Source organism: Ovis aries, chromosome 5 (assembly GCF_016772045.2).
Source record: "Ovis aries strain OAR_USU_Benz2616 breed Rambouillet chromosome 5, ARS-UI_Ramb_v3.0, whole genome shotgun sequence".
Classification (NCBI taxonomy): Eukaryota; Metazoa; Chordata; class Mammalia; order Artiodactyla; family Bovidae; genus Ovis; species Ovis aries.
The window spans coordinates 10352837-10371700 of NC_056058.1; the positions used below are offsets into that span (position 1 = coordinate 10352837).

The 18864-nt window shown below is 48.3% G+C and overlaps 1 protein-coding gene across 8 annotated transcripts in view; it reads left to right on the forward strand.

The window, feature by feature from the left end:
- CACNA1A (calcium voltage-gated channel subunit alpha1 A) overlaps nucleotides 1–18864 on the forward strand; it is a 373308-nt gene that overhangs the window by 24796 nt on the left and 329648 nt on the right. For 7 of the 8 annotated variants that reach the window (XM_060415383.1, XM_060415387.1, XM_060415384.1 and 4 more), the window contains exon 1: nucleotides 3464–3884. In XM_060415383.1, the coding sequence (XP_060271366.1) occupies nucleotides 3607–3884 (278 nt within the window). In that variant the 5' untranslated portion in view covers nucleotides 3464–3606. Of the gene's footprint in view, nucleotides 1–3463; nucleotides 3885–18864 lie in introns of those variants that run through there. The other variant, XM_060415385.1, reaches the window with a different exon arrangement.

Genomic DNA, 18864 nt, shown 5'->3' on the forward strand with positions numbered 1-18864 from the left:
CAATAGCCAGCCCACCCACCACTTCCTATCATCCTTTGTGGTGAGCAGAATTGTGTCTCCTGCCCCCAAATTCATGTGGTGCAGTTCTAACCCACAGTAGCACGTGACCGTATTTTTAAAAGATTTTTCTCTTTTGACATGGGCCATTTTTAAAGTCTTTATTGAATTTGTTACAATATTTCTTCCGTTTCATGCTTGGGTTTTGGCCCCACGGCATGTGGGATCTTAGCTCCCTGACCAGGGATGGAACCCGCCCCTCCTGCGTTGGAAGGCGAAGTCTTAACCAGTAAGACTGCCGGGGAAGTTCCAGCATGGGACCATATTTGGAGATAGAGCCTTTAAAGACATAGTTAAGGCTCCTCTCCCCTGGCCACACTCCTGCTAGGTCTCCGCGTGAATCCCTCATGTCCCGCCTTGGCCTGGTCAGCTTGGGATGCCCTGTAGACCCTGAAGGTGGGTGCTGTAGGGCTGTAGGAACCTGGTGGGCTGAGGCTGTCTGCCCCCTGGCCTGCCTGACTGCTCCTGCTGGCTGGAGATCCAGGTTGAAAGCCCAAGGATGCTGGTGTTCAGTTTCCCTTGACTTCGAGGACCTGGGAAGGTCATATGCACCACGGGTATGACTAGTATCAGATTGCCCAGCAGTATTTTAAGAAAGCCAGATGCCTGGACTGGAGACTGCAGACACCTTCACACAGACACTGTGCTTTCCTGTAATTGATACTTCATGATATTATAAAGTAATTGCATGATAAATGCATGATAGTATAAATGCATGATATTATAAAACTTTTTTTCCTCTTTTTTTTTTTTGCCACATGTTAAAGCTTGCAGGATCTTGGTTCCCCAACCAGGGATCGAAACCAGGCCCCCTGCAGTGGAAGTACAGAAAGTGTGGATTCCTAACCACTGGACCACCAGGGAATTCCCATAAAATACTCTTTTATAACATCATCTCACTGAGATCTCCAGGGCTTTTATGTTCCTTTTTTTAAAGAATTTTTTTGATGTGGACCATGTTTTTAAAAAGTCTTTATTGAATTTGTTGCAGTATTGCTTCTGTACTATTTTATTTTAATTTTTGGTTGCAAAGCATGTGGGATCTTAATTCACTGATGAGGGATTGAACCCACACCTCCTACCTTGGAAGACAGTCTTAACCACTAGACCACCAGGGAAGTTCCCCCCAAGGCTTTTAATATCTTCAGAATCTATATTCCCATTTTCCAAAAGACTCAAAAGTCATTTAAACTCTAAGAAATCTACTAAAAAGATGATGAAAAATTTAGAAGATGACGGGGACTCTGATGAAGAGTGTGACCATAAATGAGATGAGTGAGCAGGAAGAGAAGCCCGAGGACGAACCCAGGGTGGTCAGAGACAATCTTTGTTAGGTGAAAGTAGTGTAGTCTTGTCCAGAGGATGTTATCCTGAAGCCAGACCCAGACAGTGGAAGAAATAAAGCCTCAGGCTGAACAGGGGAAAAAGTGTGGAAGACGAGAAGGGTGCAGTGGGAGATACACTGGCTCTTCTACTGGGAGAGGATGAAGAAGCAGAAATAGACATGGTGATGTGGATTCTCCTGAAAAGAAAAGTATTTAAAGAGAAGACTGACCGAGTGGTGCTACGACTCAGTGGGAAGAGTAAAGTTGCCTGAAAAGAATATGCTCAAATAAATGCATTGTTTTTAGCAATAAACCTGCTTTCTAGTGGTGGGGGAAAGGGCCAGGTTAAAAAGAGGATTTTAAAAAAAATTAAAATTAAGTTCTCCTATCATTTGGAGGGGGAAAGAAAAAAGAAAAAAAAATGATCGAGGAAAAAAGAGGCAATTAGGGGCTTCGCAGGTGATGCTAGTGGTAAAGAACCCAGCTGCCAATACAGGAAATGTAAGAGACTTGGGTTTGACCCCTGGGTTGGGAAGATTCCCTGGAGGAGCGCATGACAACTCACTCCACTATTCTTGCTTGGGGAATCCCATGGACAGAGCAGCCTGGTGGGCTACATACAGTCCATAGGGTTGCAAAAGTCAGGCATGACTGAAGCAGTTTAGCAGGCACGCATGCAAAGTAAAATTAGAAGAGAGACCATGGGAAGACACAGGGAGAAGACGGCAGTCTACGAGCCAAGGAGAGAGGCCTCCGAAGAAACCAGCCTTGCTGACCCCTTGATCTCCAACCTGGAGCCTTCAGAACTGGGAGGAAATAGATTTCTGCTGTTTAAGGCACCCTGCATGTGGTAATTTGTTACCGCAACTCCAGCAAATGAATATACCTCTCCTGCTGAATTGCCCTCCACGGCACTTTTAAAATTTTTTATTTATTCACTTGGCTGTGCTGGGTCTCCGTTGCTGCTTGGGCTGTTCTCTAGTTGCGGCGAGCAGGGGGCTACTCTTTAGTTGTGGCGCTTGGGCTTCACGCTGTTTGAGGCTTCTCTTGTTTTGGAGGATGAGCTCTGGGTGCGTGGGTCTCCATAGCTGCAGACAGTGGGCTCGGTATTTGCGGCTCCTGGGCTCTAGAGCACAAGCTCAGTAGTTGTGGCGCATGGGCTGAGTTGCTCCGCTGCACGTGGAATCTTCCCAGACCAGGGATCGAACAGGTGTCCCCCGCATTCCAGGGCGGATTCATATCCGCTGGGCCACCAGGGAAGCCCCCCTACAGCACTTTTCAACTCCCAGTCTCCACAGGAGGTATTTATGTTGCTCGCAGTCTGCCTCCCGCTCTAGAACCTCCATTCCAGCATAAGGGTGACATTTGTTTGTCTCATTGACACTGTGTCCCCGGCAGCCAGCGCAAGGCCTGCACTCAGCATTTGTTGAGTGAATAAGTGAATGAAATGCGGGCAAAGCTTTTTACCGGCTCTCAGTCCCTCTGGGGTTTAACCACCTGATTCATTCATAAAGGACAAGAACTCTGTCCCTTTTCTCTTTTATTCAATTTTTTAAAATTTATTGTTTTGGCTATGCCTCACAGCGTGTGGGATCTGAGTTCCCAGACCAGGGATCGAACCCACATCATCTGCAGTGGAAGTGTCCACCCCAGGGAAGTTCCCATTTTCTCTTTTTAAGAAACCAGCCAAGGTGGCAAAGGGCTCACTCACAGATGGCCATATCCTGTGTGGGTATTAAAGCCGACCCTTAAACTCCCCTTTTAGTTTTCTAAGTAACTCTCTGGAGCTCAGAGGAACCAGGGACCAGAGGAGAGTGAACAAGCAGGGTCCTGGCGGCCCATTTTGCATGAGAACGCTGAGATGCTGAGAAATCACAAGAACCACCCTCGGTGGCCGGCACCTGGGAAGTGGAGCGAGTGTCCTGCGACACAGCCTCTGCGGTCTTTTGCGCCACGGTGCTGCCTTGGTTGCCGGGCAGCTCCTAAGAACTGGCTTCCCAGGCCTGAGTTGCCAAGGAAATACTAATTCCCGTTGGGCCGGTCCTGGGGTGTTTTTTGACTTCCTGTGAAGGAGGCTGGTCGCCTGTGCGGTCCTGGTCCCCTGAGCGCCCTTCTCTCTGCGTCTCCCTTACCCTTCCTCTTTCTCGCTCTCTCCTCTCTCCTCCTTTAGTTTCCTCCCGGGCTGGAGGCAGAAGACCCTGGGATTTCTGAGTGAGGCCCATGGATGTCGAAGTCCTCCCGGGTCCTGGACCCCATGTTCTCGCCCCGCAGTTACTATGATGCCCTGTACGACCGCGGCTTGGGCCCCTCAGGTCCGGACGGCGCCCCCGCGGGCACAGCCCGCGTCCCACCGGACTCGCGGTCCCACCTGATGAGCGGCGGCGGCTGCGAGGGGCCCCCTCTGAAGCGACGGGGCGGCGTGGTGGACCACCGCGATGTCATCTTGGCCCACCAGGCGCACAAAATCCACAGCACCCCGCAGGCCAGAAGGAAAGAATGGGAGTGAGTATGCACGGGGTGGGCGACCGACCCCCAGCATCCCGGGATGGGGAGCAGCAGTAAACCGGGGTCTCTTGGGGTCAGGAAATGCCTATTTCCGACAAGCTTCTGGGGCGGGGAAGTGGGGCCATTAGTATGGCTGGTTGCTGAAGTCTCCAGTTCCTTTCCTGCCAGTTGATCGAATAGCCGCTGCCTTGAGTCCCTTCCGTGAACCCCCGGGGCACAATACGGGGCAGCAACAAAGGGGTTAATTGTGGGCGTAGCAGGGCGTGCTTAGGATCCTGCTCTGTGAGCGTCCACTCAGAGGGGTCGGCAAGTGTTTCCCGTGGGATGGACATTCCCGAACCAGGCTGAGAAATGCTCCTCTCTCGGGGGTGGGGGTGGGGGGGGGGGATGGGCTGGGCAGGTGAGGGGTGGAAAGCGGAAATCACGCTTTCACCTCAAGCTTTCAGTCTAAACCTGAGAAGTGGTGTGGGAGTGGGGGTGGGGGTTTGGGAGGATGTGGCGACTGATCCCGGGTTCCCTCTCTCTTGGCCAGTGATCCTGAAAGTGGGTCTTCTCCTGGGAGCCATCACTGGATGGACCCGTGGGGTTAGAAGTGGCTCTGCTGGGCTCGCTCTCCACCCTGAAATCTATCCAGGCTGTTTGCAGATTAAAAGCGGTGTGTGTGAAGAAGGTTCAGTCCCCCTTATGGAGGGAGAGCCGGTGCTTTTTTCTTTCTCTTTTTCTCAAGAGCTTCTTTGGCCAAGGCTTAGAGCTGGGGGGATTCTTGGGCAGACAGCAGGCAAGTGGGATGTGAATACAAATTCAAGGCTATTGAAGCTGAGGCTGAGAGGGTTGCTAATCACTCTTGTGGCCCCAGAAATCCCTTCTCCCACCCACCTCACGCCTGCCAGGTCTGACCTTTTGGAATCTAGCCACTTCATCACTAGGCTTAGGCTCCAGCCTCCCCCGCCTGGTGCCCCTCCTCCCCATTTTCTGTCTGCTTGAAGGGGGAACTGGGTTATAATGCCAGTTGGTTTCTGGGTATAGTGATGAGGGGCGTATAATTACAGAATGCAGTGAAACCTGTATTATCAGAGTGTTCAGTCACTCAGCTGTGTCCGACTCTTGTCGACCCCATGCACTGCAGCACACCAGGCTTCCCTGTCCTTCACTATCTCCCAGAGCTTGCTCAAACTCCCGTCCATTGAATCAGTGATGCCATCCAACCATCTCATTCTCTGTCGTCCCCTTCTCCTCCTGCCTTCAGTCTTTCCCAGCATCAGGGTCTTTTCCAACGAGTCAGCTCGTCTCATCATGTAGCCAAAGTTCTGGAGCTTTCGCTGAAGCATCAGTCTTTCCGATGACTATTCAGGGTTGATTTTCTTTAGGACTGACTGGTTTGATTATTATCAAAGTGAGCCAGTGTTTGTTTTGAATCCGAGGGCTTCAGGTAAGGTGAAAAAGGTGGCGCCAGGGTGGACTCTGACATGGTTTCCTGAGGTTAGACTGACATCTGGTGGCATGTTTGGGCATCACATATAATAGAAAGAAAACTATTTTTTTGCCCATGCTGTCTTCCTTTTGACATTCACTCCTCTCCATCCATACATCTAGCCACCCGCCCACCCACCTTGCTACTGGACGGTCCATCATCCATTCATCCATCCACCCATCCATCCATCCACTCAGCAATCTTCCTATCCACCTATCCATTCATCCGTCTCCCCATCCCTCCCTCCCTTTACCTGCCCATATTTCTATCCACCCATCCATCCATTCTTCCATCTGCCCATCCATCCATCCATTTACTCACCCATCTTTTTATGCGTCTATCAGTGCATCATCTCCCTGTCTATCCTCCCATCCACTCATTCATCCATTGGCCTGTCCACGTTTCTATCCATCCAACCTCCCACCCACCCATCCGTCTTCCGTTTGTTCACCCGTCCATTTGTACGTCATTCGTAAACCCACGGATCTATATCTGTGTCTAGTCCCCCATCTCTCTACCCATCCTTCTGTTCCTCAATCCATTCATCCATCCATCCACCCACCTGTCATTTCATATTTCATAAATAACCGGGAGTGGTGTTTTAGTCGCTAAGTCCTGTCTGACTCTTGCAACCCCACGGACTGTAGCCCACCAGGATCTTCTGTCCATGGGATTTCCCAGGCAAACATGCTGGAGTGGGTTGCCGTTTCCTTCTCCAGGGGATCTTCCTGACTCAGGCACTGAACCCACATCTGCATTGCAGGTGGATTCTTTACCAACTGAGCCACCAGGGAAGCCCTGAAGTGTCAGTTGCTCTGCTGTTTCTGACTCTGCAGCCCCATGCACTGTAGCCCCCCAGGTTCCTCTGCCCAAGGAATTCTCCAGGCAAGAATACTGGAGTGGGTAGCCATTCCTTTCTCCAGGGGATCTTCCTGACCCAGGGATTGAACCCACGTCTCCTGCATTGCAATCAAATCCTTTATCATCTGAGCCACCAGGGAAGCCCAGAGAGGGGATAACAGAGGAGCAGTATTTAGCATTGCAGCTGCATTTATTAGACGCACCACATCCCTGCTGCTACCCACTCCAATATCCTGGCCCGGAGAATTCCATGGACTGTATAGTCCATGGAGTTGCAAAGAGTCAGACATGACTGAGCAACTTTCACTTTTTCACTTTCATTATCCCCTCTCTAGGATTCACCTGCTCTCTCCTCTTCTTTCCCATTTATTTCCATTCTCCTCTTATTTTCTTTTATTTTCTTTTATTGAAAAAGAAATTTGATTAACTCTCGAAGAAACAACGAAGCTTCTTTAAGGGGTTAGAATGAGTTATTTCAGCCGACCTGCAGAAAAGAGATTTTTAGGATAAGGAAAAGGGTCAGTGAATTAAAAAATTAAAAAACCCATTGCCCAAGGGAAATGATAACTATAATTTCTAACAATAATGACAGCTCGTGTTTATCGGCCACCTACGGTACGCCAGACACTGTTTAAAAAAATATTTATTTATGGTTGTGCTGGGTCTTTGTTGCTGCCTGGCCTTTTCTCTCTGCTCTTGAGTGGTGATGCTTGGGCTTCTCATTCCTGTGGCTTCTCTTGTTGCAGAGCGCAGGCTCTAGCGTGTATGGGCTTGAGTCACTGTGGTTCCCGGGCGCCAGAGCACAGACCTCAACAGTTGTGGCGCATGGGCTTAGCTGCTCCGCGGCCCGTGGGATCTCCCGGGATCAGGGATTGAACCCGTGTCTCCGACATCGGCAGGCAGATTCTTTGCCACAGAGCTGCCAGGGAAGCCGTGCCTGATACTTCTTGTCATACCTCCGTCCGCTGTAGGTTCTGTATTATCCGCACTTTACAGATGAAACCAGAGAGGGTGGGAGAGGCCAAGTAACTTGCTAGAAAGTGGCAGAACTGAGATTCGAACCCCGGCCTGTCAGACTCTGAAACTCAAACTCTTTATCATTTGGCCAAAGAGTGTTTTACTTGCCAAATAGTAAGTGGCGAGGATTTGCTTTCAACTAACTCAGAAAATAAAGAAAGTCAGTCACATCAGGGAGAAAGAAGAACCGCGGGGTATTCAGACCTGGCATTGGGTGCCTTGTCCACCACAGCCTCACTGGATGGTTAACTTCTGCCCCAGCTTGCCATCGCTTCCCCCCAGTCTCTCTCTGGGACCACAAAAAGTCTTGGAGAATCTTTCTAGCCATGATCTCCAAACTTCTGAACGCCTACCTGTGCCAGCAAAGCCAATACATTTCCAGCACATATACATTTTTTTTTCAGCTTAATTTTGGTTGTTTATTGCCTGATTTTCTTTTCCATTATGGTTTATTATAGGATATTGAACATGGTTCCCTGTGCTCTACAGTAGAACTGTGTCGTTCATCTGTTCTGTATACAGTAGCTTGCATCTGCTAATCCCAAACTCCCAGTCCTTCCCTCTTCACCTCCCCTCCCCCTCGGCAACCATCGGTCCATTCTTTCTGTCTTTGAGTGTGTTTCTGTTTTGTAAGTTCATTTCTGTCATTTTTTAGATCCCGCGTGTCAGTGATATCATATTGTATTTGTCTTCCTCTTTCTGACTTGATTCACTTCGTGTGATCGTCTCTAGGTCCATTCATGTGGCTGAAGTGGTGGCATTATTTCACTTTTCTTGACTGAGTAATATTCCATTGTGTACATGTACGTCTTTATTCATTCAGTGGTCAGTGGACATGTAGGTTGTCTCCGCATCCTGGCTGTCTTGAATAGTGCTGATATGAACATACGGGTGCGCGTATCTTTTCTTTTTAAAAGATTTTGTTGGAGTATAGTCGAGTTGCAATGTTGTGTTACTTTCTGCTGTATAGCAAAGTGAATCAGTTATGCATATACATATATCCACTCTTTTTTAGATTCTTTTCCTGTATAGGCCATTACAGCGTGTTGAGTAGAGTTCCCTATGTTATACAGTGGATATTTATTGGTTATCTATTTAATATATATATATAGTACTGTATATATGTCAACCCCAATCTCCCAATTTATCATTTCTCCCCTTACTCCTGGTAACCATGAGTTTGTTCTCTACGTCTGTAACTCTTTGTTTTGTAGATAAGTTCATCTGTACCCTTTCTTAGATTCCACATATAAGCGATATCTTAGATTGGTCTTTCTCTGTCTGACTGACTTCACTCAGTGGGACAATTTCTAGGTTTACCAGTGTTGCTGCAAATGGCAGTATTTTTTTCTTTTTCTTTTTATAGCTGAGTACCCTCCCACTGTATATGTGCACCAATCTTCTTTATCTGTTGATGGACATTTAGGGTTGGTTCCATGTTCCGGCTGTTGTGGATAGTGCTGCTGTGAACCGTGGGGTGCGTGTATCTTTTCAAATTAGTTTTGCCCAGATAAATGTCCAGGAGTGGGACTGCTGGATCACACGGTAACTCTGTTTTTAGTTTATTGAGGAACCTCCGTATGGTTCTCCACAGTGGCTCTTCCAATTACATTCCCATCAACAGTGTTGGAGGGTTCCCCTTTCTCCACACCCTCTACGGCACTTGTTATTTGTAGACTCTTTAATGATGGTCATTTCTGACCAGTGTGGCGTGATACTTCATTGTAGGTTTGATTTGTATTTCGCTAATAATTAGTGGTTTTGAACATCTTTTCATTAACATGTTCTTATTTATATGTTTATATAAGTATTCCACTAAAATCATTATATGCACTGTGAAATCTACAAAAGTCAAAATGCTAAAAGGATGAAACACCAACGAGATAAATATTTCAAAATGGCTTTAATTTTTGAAAGTTATCCTGTGTTTTGTAAGAGCTTTTAAGGGCTTCCAGGTGTCACAGTGGTAAAGAATCTGCCTAACAGATGCGGGAGACACAGGACATGTGAGCTCAGTCTCTGGGAGGAGGAAATGGCAAGCCACTCCAGTATTCATGTGTAGAGAATCCCATGGACAAAGGAGCCTGGAATGCTACAGTCCACAGGGTGGAAACGAGTCAGACATGACTGAGCACATGTGTATCTGAAAATATTCAAATACACTAAGAATAGAGAGAACCCCACATACCCATTACCCAAATATAATTATCCGTATTTAGACTTATAAGTCCACTTTTCTCTTTATTTTTGAGCTATTTTAAAGCAAATTCCAGACTTCGTATGATTTTACAAACTTCCGTCTACATCTCTTAAAAGCACACAAGTATTTTCTTACTGCTATCACACTGACAAAATTAACAGTGACTTTTAAATGTCATTTAATTTCCAGTGCACATTCAGATTTTCCTGCTTGTCTTTTTACAGTCAGTTTCTTTGAATCGAGAAAGTCTGTTTCTTACACTTACATATCTCTTTTTACAAATTGTAGTGAAATAGACATAACATAAGATCTGCCATTTCCGCCGCTTTTAAGTGGTGACGTTCAGCACATTCATGTTTTTATGCAGCCACCACCGCTGTTCATCTCTAGAACTCTTTTCATTTTGCAAAACTGAAACTCTGTCCCCATTAAGTACTAGCTCCCGTCCCTCTCCCCCTTCTTTTGGCAACCGCCGTTCTGCTTTCTGCCTCTCTGAATGTGGCTGCTCTGGGGACCTCATGGGAGTGGACTCATGCAGTATTTGTGCTTTTAGCGTAATGTCCTCAAGGTTCATCCCTGTCTCGTGTGCCAGAATTTACTTCGAGACTGAATACTATTCCATTGTGTGAATGAACTGCATTTCGTTTATCCATTCATCCACTGATGGGCACTTGGGTTCTTTCTGCATTTTGGTGATTATGAGTGATGCTGCTGTGAAAATATGTCTATATCTATACCTATCTTTGCGACCTTGCTTTCAGCTCCACTGGGTCTGTACACAGAATGGGAATTGCTGGATCATATGGTAATTCTGCTGAATCATATGGGCTTCCTAGGCGGCTCAGTGGTAAGGAATGCCTGCTAGTGCAGGAGCTACAGGAGAGGCAGGTTCGATCCCTGAGGTGGGAAGATTCCCTGGAAGAGGACATGGCAGCTGACTCCAGTACTCTTGCCTGGACAATTCCCATGGACAGAGGAACCTGGTGGGTTACAGTCGATGGAGTCTCAGAAGAGTCAGACACACCTGAGTGATCACACAGTCATGGTAATGCTATAGACTTTTTCTTCCCAGTTTTTTAAAAAATGTTTATTTATTTGACTGCGTCTGGCTTAGTTGAGGCATGTGTTGTGGCATATGGGCTTCCCTAATTGCAGCACACAGGCCCAGCTGCCCTGAGGCATATAGAATGCCAGTTTCTTGACCAGGAGTAAAATCCGAGTCCCCTGCACTCTAAGGTGGATTCTTAGCCACTGGGCCACCAGTGTATGTCTTTGAGACTCTCCCTTCAGCTCCTCTGGGTCTGTACACAGAATGGAAACTGCTGGATGATATAATTCTATGGGCTTCCCAGGTGGTGCTAGTGGTAAAGAACCTGCTTGTCAAAATAAGAGTAAGAGACGTGGGTTCGATCACTGGGTCAGGAAGATCCCCCGGAGGAAGGCACAGCAATGTACTCTAGTATTCTTGCCTGAATCCCGTGGACAGAGGTGCCTGGCAGGCTACAGTCCATGGGGGTCACAAAGAGTCAGACACGGCTCTTTGAGCACAAGAGCACGAAGGAGAATCAAGTGTACTGCCACAACATGGTTATTTATCTTGTTTCTTGTCTGTCTTGCCCAATAGAATGTCCACAGAAGGGATGTTTGTCTGGGTCCTCAGTACCTGAGACTGAGGCTGGCTCTCATCGGTGCTCAGAAAATATCTGTTGAATGAAAGCACCAGATAAGAATGAGTGAGCGGGGGTTGCTGCCGAGCAGATACGTGGATTTGGTCCACCGTTACACGCAGGATTAAGAAAGTGCAACGCTTTGTTTCAGGTGAAACAACAGCAGACATGGAGGTTTGAGTGTTTGGTTCCACACGTTCACAGATGTACTTTCTGGGGTGGCCCTGATCCACTCTGGAGGTTCTTAGACCCAGAGTTGACTGCGGAGAGGCTCCCTCCCCCTCCTCCTCTCCCTCTGTGTTTTCCCTTCTCTTCTTCACTGCTCCCTCCTTCCGCCTCCCTGGCTCCTCCCTCCCTTCCTCCTCTTTTTCTCAGCCCTGCATCTCTTCCTCCTTCTTTACTACAGCCCCCTCTATCTGCCTACCTCCTATCCATCCCCTCCTCCCTTCTCCTCTCACCCTTCCCTCCTCCCTTCTCTCCACCCTTCCCTCCTCCCTTCTCTCCACCCATCCCTCCTCCCTTCTCTCCACCCTTCCCTCCTCCCTTCTCTCTACCCATCCCTCCTCCCTTCTCTCCACCCATCCCTCCTCCCTTCTCCTCTTCGTTCACCCCATCTCCTTTCCTCATCCTTTTACCCCACCCCTGCCTTCCTCCCCTCTCTCCTTCCACCCATATTTAGGACACCACCATGCTCAGCTCAGTGAGGGGCCTTGGGGATGCATCAGTCATCAGTCAGCTCTTTCCAGAATGACACTCTCCAGTCAGCAGGAAAATCCAGCATGAAGCAAATGGTGACAAGCAGGAAGAGTGTCCAGACAGGGGCTGTATAAGAGTCTAGGGGGAGCTGGGGGAGTGTCCCCAGGAAGAAATTTCCAGGCTAGTTCCTCTCACACTTGACTACACTTTTGAACCCCTATGGAGGGTCTTGTTAAATGCAGATTCTGACTCAGCAGATCTGGGCCAGGGCCTGAGACTCTGTGTTTCTTTCTAAGAGTCTCCCAGCTGGAATCAGTGCTGTTGACTGTGGACAGTGGTCTGAGTAGCCAATTCTGAGCCATCATTGTCATTATCATCAAACAGAGGATGTGGGTGGGAGAATGGAGGCCAGGGAGAGAAGAGCTAAGCAAACTGCAAAGAGTATCATGAATACTACTCAAGCTGTGATGATAGTGATGATAACAAATATTTGTGGAGGACCTAATACTGTGGTGTTGGAGAAAACTCTTGAGAGTCCCTTGGACTGCAAGGAGATCCAACCAGTCCATTCTGAAGGAGATCAGCCCTGGGATTTCTTTGAAAGGAATGATGCTAAAGCTGAAACTCCAGTACTTTGGCCACCTCATGCGAAGAGTTGACTCATTGGAAAAGACTCTGATGCTGGGAAGGATTAGGGGCAGGAGGAGAAGGGGATGACCGAGGATGAGATGGCTGGATGGCATCACGGACTCGATGGACGTGAGTCTGAGTGAACTCCGGGAGATGGTGATGGACAGGGAGGCCTAGCGTGCTGCAATTCATGGGGTCAAAAAGAGCTGGACACAACTGAGTGACTGAACTGAACTAATATCTGCAGGGCACAGTTCCAAGCCCTTTATATATATATTAACTCATTTAATCCTCATCCCCATTGTTATAAATAAGATTGGGCAGCATGCTATTGTTTTCCTAAGCATTTCTAAGTTTCATGTCTTACTGCAAGCACACAACAGTCTCATGAAGCAGCCAGGGCAGGCATTTTTGCTGTTACTATTTTTTTAATTGTAAATTTATTATTATTATTTTGGCTCTTCTTTGATCTTCGTTGTGGGGCTTCCCTGGTGGCTCAGATGATGAAGAATCCTCCTGCAATGCAGGAGGCCCAGTTTCAACCCCAGGGTCAGAAAGATCCCCTGGAGAAGGGAATGACAACCCACTCCAGTATTCTTGCCTGGATAATCCCATGGACAGACGAGCCTGGCAGGCTACAGTCCATGGGGTCGCAAAGAATTGAACACGACTGGGCTGGAACAGCGCCTGGCACAGAATAAGTGTTCTGTAAGCAACCAGCTTTGGTCATTGCGTGCGGAGAAGGAGGCCGGCGGGGCGGGGGGGGGTTGGGGGGGGCGGTGGGGACCGTACTCTGCCCTGGGTTCACCCCTTTTCACTTGCGGCTGCCACGACTAGCCACCAGGTGGCGCTGTGGCTCCCACGTTTGGAGAGCACAGAACAGAAGCGAGGTGCGGGAAGCGGTCCGCAAACCTTCCGCAGTGCCTTCTTCCCGGCTTCGTCCTTCCTGCTCTTGGTGGACTGAGAAATGCAAGGCCAGGCCCAAATCAAGAATCCAGTTTTCACCAGCTAGTACTCAATCGTTCCATATATGGCGATTTCTTTTTCATGCACAAAGTGCTTGGTAAAGACGAATTGAGAGGACTCGGGGCTTGATTAGCTCCCAGAAGTGCTAAAAGTTTTCAGGTGGGTCCTGGGGTCAAGTGTGGGGCCCAGATATCTTTGTTCTGGGGTGTGGTTGAATTCCTGGACTAGGAGCCAGATAGCAGGGGTTCAAATCGCAGCTCTGGCCTTCCCTGACTCTGGGGGAGGAGTATTCTCTGCTCTGCCTCAGTCTCCTCATCTGTAAAATGGGGATATCGCTAACACCCGCCTTTGGGCTTCTGAGAAAGATGAAATTCAATGCATTATTAGATAGCAAGCATTTGGAACAGTGCAGGTGTTTAGTAAGCCTTGATAACCATTTGCTATCTGGAGAAGGGCAGACCTTTAAGCTTCTGGAAGCCTAAGTTAACACACAGTTAAAAAGAAAAAAGAACAGCAGGTTGTGAAGACATCAAAACTGAAACCTGGCCTTTAAAGAAGACCTGCTTGAGAATCAGAGCACCTTCTTTTTTTTTTTTTCCTTCTCTTTTCAGGGAGGCAGTTGGACAATTCTAGCCTAGCTGATATTAAAAAAAAAAAATAGGTCTGGTCCCAGGGAGCTTCTTTTTCAGTGCTGCTGTCTGGTTTTAGTGCAGAAAGACCCTCCTTTTGTCCTTTGAATTAGCAGCTTTGGCTGCAGCTAGCTGTGGAGGGCCTGGGGAAGCCACCCTACCCCCCAGAGATGGCGTCCTTTTTGATCTATCAGATTTTCCACGTGAGTCTTTGGAACCCAAGCAGCTTGTGAGATCCTCCCAGAGTCACCATCCTGCTTACTGCTGCCTCCATCTTTTATTCTGCCACCATCACTCTGAAAATCTGTCCTTTCAAACCTGCAAGATTCTTTTGATAGTGTCTGTGCACTTTTGCTCCAGGCTCTCGCAACTGCTTCCACGCAGGTGGGTCTATTGGCTTCATTTCTGCCTACGCTATTACTATTATTATTCTCACTTTTGGCCAAGGCTCGCTAGACACGTTTCTGTTCCATGTGTTTGCAAGTGCTTGCTCACCTCAGGACCTTTGCACTGGCTCTTCCCTGACCGGCAGAGCTTTTGCCGTGGCTGGCTCCAGCTTGCCTTCCAACCTCAGCATAGATGTCACCTCACGTAAAGCTGCCCCCTCCCCCTCCCAGGGATCATATCACTCTGTTCATTACAATTAGGTATTTTCTCTTACATTATTAGACTGCCAGCAGCTTGAGGACAGGCTTTCTTTTGATCTGTCTTGTCCACTACTGTGTCCCCAGTGCTCGGGAAAGTGCCCAGTGCATAGAAGGCGCCAGTGTTTGCCGTTGTTCAGTCGCTAAGTCGTGTCTGACTCTTTGAGATCCCATGGACTGCAGCACACCAGCTTCCCTGTCCTTCACTGTCTCCCGGAGTTTGCTCAAACCCTTGTCCATTGATTCAGTGATGCCATCCAACCATCTCCTCCTCTGTCACCCCCTTCGCCTCTTGCCCTCAATTTTCCCCAGCATCAGGGTCTTTTCCAGTGAGTCGGCTCTTTGCATTAGGTGTTTGTTGAGTGAATAGCCAATCAGTCCTTGGGAACTTGAACATCTGTATTGATGATCTTTCTATGTCTCTGGCTTAGAGACCTGAAAGCCCCTTAAAACAAGTGACCCCCAATTTTCTTTTTTTAGTTCTCTGCCTGGGGCATCCTCTGGTTCCAAGTTCTGCATGCTCTACTCAAGGGGGTCTGCCTGGAAGAGGAGGCAGACAAGCAGACTAGTGACTGCCCGCAGTATCCAGTACACAGGGACCAGTCCCTGTTTATCCCACAATTGCCAAAAGCCCAGCCTTGGGCTGACGGGCTTAAGGTATGGGCTCAAGATGTCCTTACCCCAGCACCCATTTCACAGAGGAGGCAACTGAGGCACAGAAAGAAAAATAATGAATCCAATAGGGCAGAGCCAACCTTGGAACCAGATCTGTTCAAGTCCAGAGCCCAGGTTCTTGATTTCTCTCCTTACATGATCATGAATTTGGAAATACCTGGCACATAGTGGAATGAATGAATGAAGTGTAATCATTAAGTTTTCCCCTGCATTTTAGGTACTCAAATCCATGGAGGCAAAGCCTTTCTCTATTGATCCTTGAATCTTTGGAATTGTTCGCACAGAGCTTTGTGGGTAGAAGGTACACAGTATCAATTGAACTTGATTGTGTCGAGTCTGAGATGGTTTCAGAATGAAATCTATAAAATCCTGAAGGCCTGACTCATTCTCTAAATCCTGGCCACTAGAATGAGCGTGATGAAGGCCAAATTGGGATAAAATGATATAACTTCTAACCTTCTAATATTTCCAGGGTTTCAAAGCTCCTTTGGATAGGGGCAGGCCTTATAACCCCCAGATGAGCTCAGAGCCCCAGATCAGATCAACAACAGGGCAGTTAAAAAATAATTCCACCATCTCCTTGAAATGACACTTTGCAAAGCCAGCGTGTTCTGTGGGCTTCCAAGAAGGCTGTTCTTGCCTGTCGAAAGGTTTTCTGGACTCCTCGAGGTAGACCCTCTGGAGTAAATCACACAGGACTTGGAACCGGAGAATGCCCTGGGCAGAGAACTAAAGAGAAAATGGAGTTCCCTTATCTTAAGCGATTTTCAGGTCAGGTCTCTAAGCCAGAGACATAGAAACAGCATCAGTTAGACACTCAGGTTCGCAGGGATTGACTAGTTATTCACGCAACGAACATTCCCTGGAGAAGGAAATGGCAACCCACTCCGGTATTCTTGCCTGGAAATTCCCATGGACAGAGGACCGTGGCGGGCTACAGTTCATGGGATCACAAAGCTGGACACAATTGAGCGACTGAGCACAGCACACATTGCTGCCTTCTATGCACTGGGCACTTTTCTAAGCGCTGGGGACACAGTAGCAGACAAGAAAGACCAAAAGAAATCCTGTCTTCAAGGTGCTGGCAGTCTTAACATAGGAGAAAATACCTCCCTGTAGATAATGACCAGAGTGATATGATCCTTGGGGCGGTGTGTGTGTGTGTGTGTGTGTGTGTGCTCTGTATGAGGTGACATCTGTGCTGAGATTGGACGGCAGGTTTAGGCCAGCCACGACAGAATCACTGCAGGGCAGGGAAGAGCCAGTGCAAAGGTCCTGAGGTGAGCAAGCACTTGCAAATACAGGGAACAGCAAAGGATCTAGTGAGCCTTGGCCCAAAATGAGAGCAGTAATAGCACTGCTTTTCTGGAGGGCCCCAAGTGTGGGACAAAGAAGAGACTGGAAAGCAAGAGGAGCTGCCTTCAAATCGGAGACCATCCCATTAGAGCTGGGTGATCCTGAGCAAATGGCACAGCCTCTCTGAGTGCTGGGGGAGGTTACCAAAGTTCCTGGTCTTGGGGAGTGATGAGGCAGGGCTCAGATCACAGGGTTTTGGAGGAAAATTCACTCTCGTCTTTCCCCCTTTCTGGTCTGTGGACCATCATGTAGCTCCTCCAATTTGCATCTTGGCTCAAGGGATGCTGAATAACAGACCCACACAGCTTAGGGGTTCTGGAGTTAGCCTGGCTGGATTTATGCTCTGGTTCTCCTATTTGCTGTGTGACCGTGGACAAGTGACTCCACCTCTCTGAGTGCTGGGAGCCCAGAGTCTCAGGCACTATACCACCAGGGAAGTCCCTGAATGTGTTGAGTTTTTCTGCAGCTGTGTGGCTGAAATTCCTTACAAATTGGTGTGGAGCCTGCCTGTGCATTGGGCCTATTGATCAGCCTATTGGAACATTCTGGAACTCTTCAGTTCTTGCTTCTGAATAAGAAGTCCTCATTTAAAAGAGGCTTCATCAAATGAGGCCACACTGGAGAGCTGATTTGGTTTCTTAGCCACGAATTAGTTCCTGTAAGTGCTGCCAACGCTTTAGATCTGTGTCTAAAATCTCCGGTCCTGAGTTGGGTATGTGTGCTGGACTCCGGCTGACCTCAGCAGGTTAGCAGCATGGCAGAGTCTTGGATTTCTTTGTGGTGGAAAAGAGTTTTTGGTGACAGTGCATCTGTGTGGCTTTGGCTGTCCTGCAGGATAATCAGTAGAAATTTTTAAATTCTGGCAGCCTTCACAGCTCTAAGCACCCTTTTGTTGCTGTTCAGTCACTAAGTCGTGTCCAACTCTTTGCGACCCCATAGACTGCAGCGTGCCAGGCTTTGCTATCCTTCACCGTCTCCCAGGGTTTGCTCAAACTCATGTCCATTGAGTCGGTGATGCCATCCAACCGTCTCATCCTCTGTCATCCCCTTCTCCTCCTGCCCTCAATCTTTCCCAGCATCAGGGTCTTTTCCAGTGAGTCGGCTCTTCGCATCAGATGGCCAAAGTATTGGAGCTTCAGCCTCAGCATGAGTTCCTCCAATGAATATTTCTTTCCTTTAGGATTGATTGGTTTGATCTCCTTGCTGTCCAAGGGACTCTCAAGAGTCTTCTCCAGCACCAGCATTCGAAAGCATCAGTTCTTCAGAACTCAGCCTTCTTTATGGTACACCTCTCACATCCATACCCCTTCGAGGGACTGTTAAAAAAAACTCAGGTATGGGGCTTCCCTGGTGGTCCAGTGGTTAAGAATCTGCCTGCAAATGCAGGGGACACAGGTTCCATCCCGGGTCCGAGAAGATCCCACATACCATGGAGCAGCTAAGCTCGTGCGTTTCACAACTCCTGAGCCCTCAGGCCCACAGCCCTTGCTCTGCAAGAAGAGAAGCCATTGCAATGAGAAGCCCGCACATCACAGCTAGAGTAGTCCCTGCACGCCACAGCCAGAGAGAGCCTGTGCACTGCAACAAAGACCCAGCACAGCCAAATAAATAAGACAAACAGACAGACAGACCACAGGTGTTGCAGGGCCCACCTGGAGTTTGTGATTCAGCAGTTCGGGGCCCTGAGAATCTGCACTTCTCACACGTTTTCAGGTGATGCTTCTGCTCGTCCAGGGAGCACACTTTGAGAAGCATGTATTTCATTAAGTAGTTTCCAACTTAAATGCACATAAAGGTCACCTGGGAAGGGACTTCCGGGGAGTCCAGCAGCTGAGACGCCACACTCCCAATGCAGGGGTTCGATCCCTGGTGAGGGAACTAGATCCCACATGCCACAACTAAGAAGTTGTATGCTGCAACTGAAAAAAAAAAAAAAATCCTGCGTGCTGCAAGCAAGGTCCGGCACAGCCAAATAAATGAATGAATGTTGTCGTTGTCATTCAGTCACTAAGTCGTGTCTGACTCTTTACAACCCCATGGACTGTAGCCCACCGGGCTCCTCTGTCCATGGGATTTCCCAGGCAAGAGTACTGGAGTGGGTTGCCAGTCCCTTCTCCAAGGGAATCTATTCAAACCAGGGATCGAACTCACGTCTCCTGCATTGG